Here is a 14,068-nt window from a genome sequence, read left to right on the forward strand (position 1 = left end):
ATAGTTCTAGATGCTGGAGGCTCAAGATCAAGGCTCTGGCAGATTCAGGGTCTGCTGACACCATTTTCTGGTTCACAGATGGCACCTTCTCTGTGGCCCTCATGTGGCGGGAGGGGCAAGGGTCTTCCGGGCACTTTCCATATGGGCACTAATCCCACTGCCCTACTGAGCTCATCACCTTCTGAACACCCCACTCCCTAACACCATCACCCAGGGGGTGAGGATTTCAACACAGAATTTGGGGACACACAGACATTTAGACCACAGCTGGGAGACAGGACACAAGCACATAATATTTTAGTTTCTATATATGTATATATACACTTTATATCTATATAAACACATACATATGTATGTGTGTGCCTGCATGTATGTACCCATGTATATATACACACACAAATATAATAAGCTTTACATACAGAGGTACACATACGCATACACAAATATATATAAACTTCATATACATACACAGTTACACATATACACACACATATATAAAACAAACACACACTCACATACATACATCTATATTGTGTATGAAGACACGTGTTTAGTCTCAGGAATGCTGTGAAGTGAAAAGTGAACAACTGATGAGTGTGACTGAAACACAAGGTCAACCCCAGGTAGAAAGATGACGATTCACACCTGCCTTCTCCTAACATGACAGCAGAGGCTCCGTCCGTGGCGGCTGTGCAGAGGCGCCCAGCTGACTCCCAAGCCGCCCCCTTCCTCCACAGACAGAATCATGGCAGACACACAGCGGGTCTCCACTCCCAGCCCCTTTCCGGGAGGTGCCTATGTGACTGCCTTTCTTCCAGTGAGATGGGAGGGAACGGGATTGGTTCCATTCTAGGCTGGAGCTTTTAGGAGAAAGATTCTGCCTCCTCCCCATGATCTTTCCATCCTGAAACAGCCATCCGGGAAAACAGGGCCTGGTAGTATGGGGATCCCTACGTGACCACATGAAAATCAGCTCCACTGGGCAGGACCATCACGTGTTGAAACACTGCACTTCCAACCTGCTGAGACTCTGAAATGGGGGTGCATTTCTCTTAACAGTTTAAGCCACCCTATCTGACATCCCCAGATGTGTAATTCAGAAAAGCACCCTCTAACGACAAACAGGGCAACCTGACGCATCGGGAGGGTCATCTGGACCCTCGTCTCCTTCCTGCTTGGGATGAACGTTTGCATGTTTTTATATGTAAAGAGGGAAATTAATTATCTCCTCATTCCCAAGTGAAGACAGCATGAAAATAATAAACACCTCCTCGGAGACTGCAGTAAGAGCCAAGCATCTTAGGGCCAGAAAGGTGGGTACAGAGGATGCATCCTTCTTCAATTATTGAGAGAGTTTTTAAAAATATTACCTTCAAGTCTGTGAGCAAACAAAACTCTTACGTCACTAAAACATTCTGCGTTTTGATGCGGATGCAATGTACAGCTGAAGAAGATGTTTTACAACGCTTTTGAAATGGCTTCTGTTTGCCCTTTCATCTGAAACACAATAGCCCGAAGAGTATTCTGGCATTCGTTACTAATGCCAGATTTCACCTGAGACACAAATGCAGGCTGCAGGTACATAAACAGGGAAAGATGATAAATATAAAGCAACAGAGGTAAGGAAAACGTCTGCCTCTATTAGAAGCATGAAACTGTCTTTTGGAGAAAAATAATGATGAAGTACATGTGTGGTTACCCACATACACATGGACACGTGCAGGCAGCACCTCATTCCTGGGGAATAAATCAAATTCCTCAGCAAATGCATCAACAGTTTTTAAACTCACAGCAATCATTCCCTTGATTGTAACTATATTTCTGCATTGTGCTTGGCAAATAAGTCCTCGTCAATCAGCACTTGATAAGGGTGACTACAGTGAAACAGGATTTCATTAACTGTGTGAACTTTGTCCCATCTGGAAGCAGGACGGGCTGGTAAAAATATTTAGGGGGGCTGGTAAAATTCTTTACTAGTCTCCCGACATAAATTGTTAATTGCTCACAGCTAGAGAGCGGGTGGCTGTTGACAGGACAAGGAGGAGACGCTGGAGGCAGCACTGTTGGGGGTGCGCCCTGGTGTCAGGCCTCCGAGTCCAAGACTGGCCATCATAGCCTTGGTGACCCACACGCACTCCTCTGGATGGTCCCCAGAAGCCAGAAAGTCTGATGTAACCACATGTCACCAGATGGCCACAAAAGAGAAATGAAACGACTTGTTCTGCCTCAGCTAATTGTTCTCCCCCTGCAACCGGCAACCGCTGTTCCTGCTCAGCCTTGAGGAAATTTCCCCTGGACACTGGGTTTCTCAAGACCCCCACCCCAGTAACTATGTAATTTACCGCACCCTCCCTTCTGCTTGCAACTGATACCCCTACCCATATGATCACGCCTGTTTGTAATAGATGAGCCCTACCCTTGTGACCATGCATCCCGTGACACCCTCCACTTCCCAAAACAGATCACCACCTTTAACAGACCGCTTGCCCCAACCTGTAAAACCAGCTCCTCTCCCACTGCCCTCTGCGGAACTCTTTTCTGACTCAGCCTGCCTGCACCCAGGTGAGTAAACAGCCGTCCTGCTCACACAAAGCCTGCCTGCTGGTCTCTTTATGCAAGTGATGTGTCTGACACCCAGCTGGGAGAGAACAGCAGGCAGGGATTCTCATCTTTGTGTGACCGGATGAGTCATTTCCAGAAAGGGGGCATGTTATTCATGGGCCATGTTAACTCTCCTTGGGTCTTTAACTAACTGATGGAAAGACCGTGGAGACAGAATCACAGTGAAATCTCTCTTACTATGTTATCGTTCTTTTCTACTTCTTTTTTTGAGATAGTCTCATTTTGTCGCTCAGGCTGGAGTGCAGTGGTGCAATCTCAGCTCACTGCAACCTCCGCCTACTGGGTTGAAGCAATTCTCTTGCCTCAGCCTCCTGCGTAGCTGGGATTACAGGTGTGTGGCACCATGCCTGGCTAATTTTTATATTTATAGTAGAGACAGGGTTTCACCGTGTTGACCAGGCTGGTCTCAAACTCCTGACCTCTGGTGATCTGCCCACCTTGGCCTCTCAAATTGCTGGCATTACAGGTGTGAGCCACCATACCCGGCCCTAAGTTACTGTTAAGTGTGAATAGCAGAAAGAGGTATTTCAATCCATTTATGCTTCAAGCCAAGTCCATAATCACAAGACACATTTCACGGCAACAGGTAAATCTTGGTCCTATTAGTCCTGTCATTACCATTTCTAGTTCCTGATTTCTCAAAAACCTAGTTACTATTACAATGAACATGCATGTGTGCACACACACGCACACACACCCATACACATGCGTGCACACACACCTCAGGGAGGTCTCAAGAGATGCCCTGAGTCCTTCCTATCTGCCAAGTCCGATGCCAAGCTCCACGAGCACGCCTGGAAGGTAATCCCACTCCTAGACACTGGGTGGCCACAGGGGCATCCGACCAGACCGAACTCTGGGGCTTTTCTGTGAGGCCGGTCTCGCCACGTTAGAGAGGAGATGCTGAAACCCAGAGAGGTAAAATGCACAGACCAGATTCGCACACTGGGAGCCGAGAACCAGCCCAGGGAGGCTCTGAGCAGCAGCAACCAGAACCTGAATGGGCAGAAAGGCTCCCGGGCGATGGCTGCTTTCAGGAGGGGGAGTGAACACATGACATCTCTCCAGCCACTGCGCTTCCCTGGGTCGAAAAGATGGCTTCCGGGGCAGGTGGTGTCCTAACGCACCTTCAGGGTGCATGACACCGACCACTCTCCCCGTTTCCTCCTTGCCTGATGTGGTCCCTCCTAAACCCGACAGTGAGAAGGATGTGGCTCTCTCTGCCTGCGGGGTCCAGAGTGGAGACACAGCCGCTCTCCTGGTTCTCACTCTGGAAGCCCCGTCTGTGCGCCTAGGAGAGCTTCTGCCTGGTGCTGTTTGCCATGAGACAGCTTCTGAAGCCACGTCCCCTGCGTGGTGCAGTATCCCTGGGGTGGGAGCACTCACTGCTCTGTGCCACTGGGCCCCTTCCACACGGTCAGCCTCAGAGATGCCCCAGAGGCCGGCAGCTCTGGAACGGAGTGTGCCTGTCAATCTGCGGGCGGCAGGAGGAGGCTGGAAGTCACAGATCTGGCCTAAACCCTGGCCTCAGGCACTTAGAGATTGAGAAATGACCTTATCTATGAGACAGGCAGCTCCAAGTTCGCAGGGCGATTCTAAGAAGCAGCTTAGAGAACGCATCAGGACACACAGTGCTTTGCCTGCTGCACCATAGCAATTATACACGAAATAAATACTCTCCGTATCATGATGGCAGCAACAACTCTACCAAAGAAAGCATCCCTCTCAGGCCTCATTAGCTCAAGGATGAATCCAATGTCATTTATATTGAGAAAAGAAGTCAGGCAAAGGGCCCTCCTTTCGTGGGGAGGAGCTCAAGACCTGTGGGTACACGTGCTGGCGTGCTTCCAAATCAGTCAGATAGGGTTCGCCTTCATGACTATTTTCTGTACTTATGTTGAAAAGCTTCATTCTGATTAGTTAACCACAGTTTGATTGAATAATGAAATCTGAGAATCAAATATGATTGAAATTAAAACCTTCTTTTATAATTATGAAAATTGGATACATTCACTTACACATATTTTTGGTAGTTAATTTATGTTTTTAAACAATACACTTTTATAGTCTATACTTACGAGGTGGTATTTGCTTTAATTTAGTATTTTAATGTCTTCAAATGACCAAAAATTAATAACTTATGAATCTAATTGGTATCTTGATGTTTGTGTAATACCATATTTGAAAAACAGAATAAACAGGAAAAACAGAAATAAAAAAAGGATATATAATTTGTATCATTTTCCCCTAGGGAATGCATTTTAGCATGATTTAAAGCAGAATCTAAAGATAATTATCTTTTGGCAGTAATGTTAGTATGTGCGATAAAACAAAAATTATCCTCCCTAAATAAAGCAAAGAAGTATTTCCACTGTGGGGCTCCAGAAACTGCAGGGGTCCTGAACATCAAGGACTCTTCCTGGACATTGAACAGAACTGTGTTTAATGGTTTAGGGAGGAAGGCATTTTTCTCCCAAGCAGGAAGAGGGTTTTCACAGATGACAAAGCTGGAGGCCTCTATGTTCTCTCCAGCTTACAAGGAAAATCTAACACAGTAAACGGAAAGGCTGCAGGGTCCTGGGGGCTTGGGCCTGGAGCACACTCCTGGGTTTGCCAAGGTGCATTTCAGGGGCCTCGAAGAGCCCTGGGCTTTGGGAGAGCCTGGGAGGAGGCAGGAAGCAGAGGCTTCCAGCGCCCACGTGGGATGTGCAATAAGGAGAAGCAGCATCAAATGGGCCCTGCACCGTCTGTGAGGCCATGAGGAAGATTCCGGGTGGGGAGGCACAGGGGTCGTCGGGTGGGCCTGCCCAAGGATGCAGGGCTGGACTCCCCTAAAAGTGAACCATCACTCCTTCAATCACACAGGAGGAGAGGAGCCCACGGCAGCTTCCCATGAGGAGGCCCAGTTCCATGGAGCCGGCAGGGCAGGGGCGCAGGGACGAGTCCTATGGGCAGTCTCACCCGAGCCGGGAGATGCCACAGAGCCCTCAGAGCTGATCCCCTGCCTGAGTCCCTCCTGCCCTCCCGCACAGCTGCAGAGCCCCAGGACCACTTTGGTGTCCCCAGCAGGGAGGGGGAGGCCTGGACTTGGAAGGGGTCCCCAGCCACAGTGGAGGGGCTGCAGGGCCCCAGCCCGGCTGAGACCCACATGGCCCCAAGGCCCCAGGCTAGCCTGGACCCCACTGCACTCAGAGGCCCTGACTTCAGCCTCCACCTCATCCACACAGTGTCCCCAGCGTGTCTGGACCCAGACCACCCTGCTGGTAGAGGACCGCCCGGTGCTGACTCCACCTTAGGAGGACCACGCAGGACGCGGGCTCAGGACAGAGAGGGGTCCACCTCGTGGGGCCTATGCCCTTCTTCTAAATCGAAGGTGGTCCCCAGCGGCCACTCTTCCCTGCTGGCTGGTGGGGGTGGGTCTTTGCCCATCTGAATCCAATCTGGCCTGGGTCTGAAGGAATTCAGCCTGAGCTACAGATCCCCATGTGGTTCACACCCCCCAGGAGGCAAGATTTGGGATCTACAGTGCATGCTATGAGCGGGACTTCTTAACATTGGCCCTGGACACTCCACACATCCATCCCAAATCCCACGGGGGAGGAGGGTGCTGGCTGAGGGAGGAGGGGCTCCCCTGGGCTTGCTGAGCCAGCACCCAGCCTCCTTGTGTAGGTGACGACAGGAAGGTAAGGGAATCCCTGCTGGGCCCCTGGGGGAAGCTTGGTGGGGTGGGAGCTGCGTGCTGACACATCCCTTACATCTTCTTCCTCACCCTGCTTTGCAACCAGTAAACCCCAGGTCATAGGATCCCGGATATTTGACAGGTGGACACACAAGAGTGGGTGAATTTCCCTGCATGTTGAACAGCTTACAGTATGTGGCGGTGTTTTTTTAAAATCTCCAACATGAAGTAACTTTGACCACTTGGTCCCATCCTGTTTGGCTAGAGATTGCAGGCCCAGGGTCGACATGTGAGCAAAGAAGAATCGTCCTGACCTGGGGGACAAGGCAAAGAGGAGGGGGAGCTGCGCTCAGGGAAGCCCCAAGCTGGGCCTGGAGGGGTGCGCTGTGCAGACGCTGTTGTGAACCAGGCCCACGTGGCGAAATCCACTTCCACTCTTTCTCAGGCCCTGCTTCAGCTTTCATTTTCCACTGATATCACAGCAAGGTCCTTTCAAAAATGCCAGCAAGAACTTGTGCCCAAGGGTGCACAGGCTCCTCAGCGGGAGGGACCCCAGCAGCAGAGCCCTTCCCCGCTGTGCCCCCCCCTGGCGTCTTGGGCAGGGTGAGACCCACTTCAGAACCAAATGAGGCTCCCAAAAACACAGGATTTAGATCAGAAGCAGACCTGACTGTGTCCCCACGTGACAAAGCCCTGTGGCAGCAGATGGCTCCATCAGGACTGGGTACTCAGTGCTAAGGAAAGCAACTGAACTCACCTTGCCAGCCACAAACACTGAATTGCCTCAACTACCAGCCACAGTCCGGCTGCAAGCTTTCAGGACTGTGTGTGTCCCACGCCTGGCCTTGTATCCTGGTAACCAGACCTCCCTCTGTGCACCCCCCAGCCCATCCCTGCCAGGCACAGGCTGCCCAGGAGCCCAGCAGGACGCTTCTAACTTCCTAAGTACAAAAGTTTCCACAGCAGCTTCTTGAGGTCCTGCATCTATTTCTGGCTTCTTTCACGTTCTCGTCAGTGCGCGGTGTCATGGTAGCAGGACACCCCAAGGGGTTAACCAATTGATGGAATTCGAGACAATTTTATCAGCATGACTTTAAGAAACCTGCATACTTTGAGTACGTACAACATGATGGAGCTTACCTCATCCCCCTGTTTTGGGGGAGACTGTGGCACCTGAAAATAACGTGATGGCAGCCTCACTGCGCGTCAAAGACATGGATACCTGGTGGGCGACGGGCACCACACACAGCACACGCAGTTCAAACGTGAGTTTTAACCCACTCGTCCCATTGAATAATCCTCCCACCAAAATGTGAAAGACGTGGATACCTGGTAGGGGATGGGCACAGATCAAACGTGAGTTTTAAACAACTCCTCCCTTTGAATAATCATCCTGCCAGAATGTAACAGGGCTGGCCTTCCACCAGCTATCTTCCCATGGGTCCTGTCACTATGGGAAATGGCCGCAAATGGCACCCATGATAAAGAAACCGTCCTGCGAGCCTGGGTGCCTCCTCAGCCCAGAGACAACATCCCTCCTCAGCTTTGATATGCCACCATCATAGGCCTCTTTCTCTAGAGGAGATGTTTTATCATGAATGGGTTACGGAACCCTAGGCACCCGGGTGTTTGTAATTCACGAATAGTGTTTGTTGTTTTGTGAAGAGTTAGTAGCTTGCTCAAGTGAAAAAAAGAAGTTACAGCCTCTGCTTCAGTATGTTAGATTGGTTTAAAAAAAAAAAATCAGGCAGAAATCTAGAAAGTACTCAATATGCCAGTAGGGAAGAGTACTAATTTGGTTTACATTTGTTTAAATCTTACATAATTAAAAGACTGTATCTTACAAAATGTTTTTTCTGATAAAATCTTATAACTACTTTATAAATCTTCTATGAAAAGAGTAATAAAACAAAGATGACTTGAGACAGTAAAAGAATTAACAGAATTTTACATTGATAGGAAAAACTGAGTAATGCACTTTAAAGTAACAAGTAACTTCAGATTTTACTCATTTATTTAACGTATATTGATTTACGTGATGAAAGTGATGACTTTCTTACTAAATAAGCCAGGAGAATATTTGATTTATATATTTATTGAATTTAAATCAAGATAAGTCTAACAGGCAACCTCTAGGGTGCCTCGATTATCTCTCGTTTCCATTTATTTATCAGTTTGGTTAGTTTCATTCAGTTAGTTCTAAAAAAATTTAAAAAAAAAGCAATGATACCACAATAAGCCTGGTGGAACACACGCTGGTACAACTCTTCATTAATTTAGTAAGTATTTGTGTAGCTACTGTGTGCACATTTTCAAGTGCGGCCACTCCCCGCCTGCAGACCACCCTGGAGGGCAGTGACGGGCTGCCCGCGGTGGGCTCTCTGTTGGAGCCTGGGGTGAGCAACAGGAGGGTGGGTGGAGGTCTTTGCCAATCTAAATCCATCTGGCCTGGGCATGAAGGGATCTCAATGTGGTTCAAACCCCACAGGAGGCCTGAGTGTACTGTGTAGCTGCCATGTGCACATTTTCAGAGTAGAAGTATTTTATTTTCCTTCGTAAGAATAGTCAGTTTTGAAAAAAACCGCTATCATTACATGCTCCAAAGCGTATGTGACCACGTCTTCCCAGTGTGCCCTCAGGCATTTGGATGCATGGCAACCATGCTCTATATTTGTGGTAACAAAAGTCACTTTAGATTATTTTCATACGAATTCACGGGGGAAAATACGAGTTTTAGCTGATATAAAGAAACATCAGGCTGGGCGCGGTGGCTCAAGCCTGTAATCCCAGCACTTTGGGAGGCCGAGGCGGGTGGATCACGAGGTCAAGAGATCGAGACCATCCCGGTCAACATGGTGAAACCCCGTCTCTACTAAAAATACAAAAAATTAGCTGGGCATGGTGGCGCGTGCCTGTAATCCCAGCTACTCAGGAGGCTGAGGCAGGAGAATTGCCTGAACCCAGGAGGCGGAGGTTGCGGTGAGCCGAGATAGCACCATTGCACTCCAGCCTGGGTAACAAGAGCAAAACTCCATCTCAAAAAAAAAAAAGAAAAGAAACATCAGAGAAACAAAAAGCAATGCATTTTCCATTTGACCCTTCTTATAAAAGAACATGAAAACATACTAACAAACTAGGTAAATTTTTTTAAATACCCAAATTATTATTGTCAAAATTGTTTACATTTTCTCAAATAAATGTCTACGTCTACCAAAGATGATTATAGTCAAAGTATATTTTAAAAATAAAAAGTATAAATGACACTCTTCTGATATTTGAAATTTCAATAACAATGGTCATTATATATATATATCCTATGATTGTCATTTCATTGTTAAAACTTAAAAAATATTATTTTTAATGTCCTAAAATACCAACTAGGTGTTTCTTCAGACCCTCAGAGAGAACGTGTAGCTGAAAAACTGATATTAAACACATAGTCCAGTAACTTCACGCCCTGTGTCTACAAATCCACACCGGGCCATCTTCTGTGCCCCACTCATCTCGGCTGACTTAAATCAAATTACAGTGTAGGGTAACTTCTGTAAACTGGAATTTCCTAAAACATTATTTTCAGTCCCACTAAATACCAAAAGCCTACTCAGATTTTACTGGTTAATTACAACTAGCAGGTCACTCGAAGTCTTGGAAATCTGCAAGGGGCAAGTGAGAGGTGAGACACAGAAATGTTCTTCTTCCACAGGCTTCCATGAAGCTTAATCTGACAATGCCTTAAACGGTTACACTGGCTTAAAAAAAAAAAAAGTGTATTTCCTAGCCTGTCATGGTGGCGCATGCCTGTAATCCCAGCACTTTGGGAGGCCGAGGTGGGCGGATCACTTGGGGTCAGGAGTTTGAGACCAGCCTGGTCTACGTGGTGAACGGCTGTCTCTACTAAATACAACAATTAGCTCGGTATGGTGGCAGGTGCCTATAATCACAGCTTCTCAGGAGGCTGAGGCAGGAGAATTGCTTGAACCCAGGAGGCAGAGGTTGCAGTGGGCCCAGATTGTACTGCTGCACTCCAACCTGGTGACAGAGCAAGACTTTCTCTCTAAATAAATAAGTAAACAAAATAATGTATATTTCCACAAAAAGCATTTACAAGAATTGTACATTTGTTTTTCAAATTAAGTTTAGGTGCTAACATATTTATTCTCCTGTGGTTTTCAAGATCTACCAATGTACTAGTCCGTTTTCATGCTGCTGTAAAGAGCTCCCCAAGACCAGGCAATTTATAAAGGAAAGAGGTTTAATGGACTCACAGGTCAGCACGGCTGGGGAGGCTATAAGAAACTCACCATCATGGCGGAAGGTGAAGGGAAGCAAGGCACCTTCTTCCCAAGGCGGCAGGAGGGAGACGCGCCCAGCAAAGAGGTTAGAGCCCCTTATGGAACCATCAGATCTCGTGAGAACTCACTCCTACTGTGAGAGCAGCAGGGGGACCCACCCTCATGATTCAGTCACCTTCACCTGGTCTCTCCCTTGACATGTGCAGATTAAGGAGATTATAATGCAAAATAAGATTTGGGTGGGGTTACAACGCCTAACCATACCAACCAGTAAACCTGAAACATACAGTGTTTTAAGTAATCTCTCGTGTACAAATTTGTATGAGACAGAAATAAATCAAATAAAATAACTTTTTAAAAATGGGGTGACAAAATTGACCAAAACCCAGTGTCAAAAGTTTACAAGACACACACAGAGATTAGTATTTCCATGCAATAGGATATTGTATGGAGAAATATCCATACCAATGCCGTAACAAGCGTTTCTGAGGAAAATGTTATAAATAGGTGATAAATGTTTCTGCCAAGTGTGGCTTTGGGGTTCGAGCTTCCTCATCTCAGCCCTGAAGGTAAAGCAGCAGGAAGACGCCATACAGCTAAGACTCGGGGGCTGGAGGCCCCTGCGTGATTTCAGAACACCGTGGGGCAGCAGTCACACCCTGGCCTGCGCGAGCTCACCTGGCATCGCATCACGCTAGCTCTGCGAGTGTCAGTGAGTAGACAGGACCACCATGGACTCGCCGTGGGCTTCTGAGGGGGCTGCTGGCTTAGGGAGACCCAGGCATTTCCATCAAGGGTCCTTCTTAGCTTGGGTCTATAAGACGCATGGGTGGGTGATGGGAGAATCGAATTGTTCCTAGTCCCTTGAACTTTAATAAACCTTCTGACTTTTTTGTAAGCAGAAGAATACATGGATGCATAAACACAGATAAAGTTTTAATGCATAAACAGCCTCTGTGAATGTTTGCAATTTTTTGACCCAAAGCTGATCATAGAAAATTCAAGCTGTTACTAATTCCATGTTTACTCAGCAGCTGAACGACTTGAAACCTACACAGCTGCTCCCCTTCAATGAGAATCTGTGAAATCCTCATTTGAAAAGGCAATGAGATCAACTGAGAGCCTAAAGCAGGCGTCCCCAAACTATGGCCCGCGGGCCGCATGCGGCCCTCTGAGGCTATTTATCCAGCCCCCCGCCACACTTCAGGAAGGGGCACCTCTTTCATTGGTGGTCAGTGAGAGGAGCACAGTATGTGGCGGCCCTCCAACGGTCTGAGGGACAGTGAACTGGCCTCCTGTGTAAAAAGTTTGGGGACACCTGGCCTAAAGGAAAACTTCGGAACAAATCCATCTACACAAACAGTCAAAATCATTAACCCAAGATGAAGCGACCCATTACTGGTCTTCAAAATGTTAAAAGAGCCGAGCAAGGCAGAAGGTCTCTCAAACACTGTTTTGCAGCAAGCGAAATGCACATGATGTGGAGGATTTTAAATTAGCAAAGTGGTTTAACATCTCTGAAATTAGGTCAAAAGCAAATACTTATTAACAAACATCTCCATTTTTATACCTAAAGCTATCGTTTGTTTGACATCTACAGAAAAATCTTTTAAAGAATTTAGAAAATTTAATTTTAAAACACCAAGTTTTACAACATATGTTAGTGATCAAATCTTAAGAAATATCTTCACGACTGAGTAACCGAGGGAAAATATTTACAGTTGGCCCCTGAACAGCCGGTTTTTACGTCCTGGGCGCACTGTTGCAAGGACGTTTCCTTCACCTCTGCCACCCTAGGCAGGGGGCCAGCCCCTCCGCTGTTTCCTCCTGAGGATCCTCAGCCCACTCCACGTGAAGAGACCAGGAGGACGGACGTCGTTATGAGGACCCACATCCACGTCATGAGTAGTAAATGTATTTTCTATTCCTTGTGATTTCTAATCACTTTTTCTTTTCTGTTTTTGTAAGAATATGGTATACAATACATATGGCATACAAAATCTATGTTAACTACTGTATTTTGGGTAAAGCTGCCAGTCTACAATAGGCTATTATAGTTAAGTTTGGGGGAGTTGAAAGTTATACTCAGACCTTTGTGCCAGGTCTCCACCCCGGCCCCCATGTCATTCAAGGGCCGATTGTACTATATGCTTAACTCCAAGAAAATAACACATGTTCTAGATCCAGTAAATCACTCCTTACAAAGTGACATCGGGCACCATCTTACCTGAATTCTTATTGGTTTTGTTCTGTCGACTTTTAACCTGCTCAGTCCAAAGGGTAGGGTAACGTGACGCAATATCTGTGAACCAAAAGGAAGCAATCAGCATCTTTAATTCATCCTGAAAGCGCCATGTCTTGAGTTACATAGTGCAGCAAGTAGTCCAAAAGCTAAAATGAATCAATATAACACACAGCGAACATTTTAAAAGAAATAGTTACAATGATTATATTCATGAGACAAAAGAAATCATAATATACATTTTAAAATATTTTTGGCATTTTTTTTCTCTATCCAAAAGTATAATTAAAAGGTCTTTGGTCACTGTGAAACAATCAGGTTTTAGAAAAATGCCCATTGTATTAAAATATGTCACTGTGTAGTTAAAATGGTTAGTCACACAACATACAAGGTTTTCACTCAGTTAAAAATTCAATACAAATGTAATATGTGAAATATAACTTTTGCCTAAAACTTTTCAGGAATATCCGTTTTGTAGTAATACTGTTTAACAAATAAAATTGAATGGACTGGGTGCAATGATTGCTCACGTCTGTAATTCCGGCACTTTGGGAGGCCAAGGTGGGTGAATCACCTGAGGTCAGGTGTTCAAGATCAGCCTGGCCAACACAGTGAAACCCTGTCTCTACTAATATTAAAATAAAAAAAAAAAAAAAAAAAAAAGCTGGGCGTGGTGGCAAGCAGCTGTAGTACTCAGGACGCTGAGGCAGGAGAATCACTTGAACCCAGGAGGCAGACGTTGCAGTGAGCTGAGATTGCTCCATTGCACTCCAACCTGGGCAACAAGAGCAAAGCTTCGTCTCAAAACAACAACAACAACAGCAAAGGAAGGTAGTGCAGGTCACCATCAGTGTCAGGACACAGACCCTGAAGCCCCTGGGTCTGAATGGCATTCGCTGTTCATACGCAGGTGGGCTTGAGGCCATCGCTCCAGGCCCGGGACGCAGGGACGCAGGGACGCAGGGACGCAGCGTGCGGCACTCAGGACCACGCGGTGTCAGTCGTTATTATTATCATTTGCAAAGCGTAATGCAGTTCCATGTTTTCATGTTTGGCTAATTGATACTATGCATTTGTTATATTTTGCCTTTAAACTCAGGTCCCCTTTGACCTGGGAATTTTGTTTACAATGGCAAGTATAAAGGTACGTATTAAAAAGGGAACGTGTGAAAGGCAAAAATAGGAAATCTATCCTTGTTATGACTGCTTATAAACACGTGAAACGCCAACAGG

General features: G+C 46.6%; 1 protein-coding gene across 2 annotated transcripts in view; it reads right to left on the reverse strand.

Annotated features, from left to right (window-relative positions):
• Nucleotides 1-14,068, reverse strand: part of SMOC2 (SPARC related modular calcium binding 2) — a 190,963-nt gene that overhangs the window by 82,365 nt on the left and 94,530 nt on the right. For both annotated transcript variants that reach the window (XM_010331307.3, XM_003943442.4), the window contains exon 7: nt 12,821-12,895. In XM_010331307.3, coding sequence (XP_010329609.1) covers nt 12,821-12,895 — 75 coding nt within the window. The remainder of the gene's footprint in view (nt 1-12,820; nt 12,896-14,068) is intronic.

This window comes from Saimiri boliviensis, chromosome 4, assembly GCF_048565385.1.
Source record: "Saimiri boliviensis isolate mSaiBol1 chromosome 4, mSaiBol1.pri, whole genome shotgun sequence".
NCBI lineage: Eukaryota > Metazoa > Chordata > Mammalia > Primates > Cebidae > Saimiri > Saimiri boliviensis.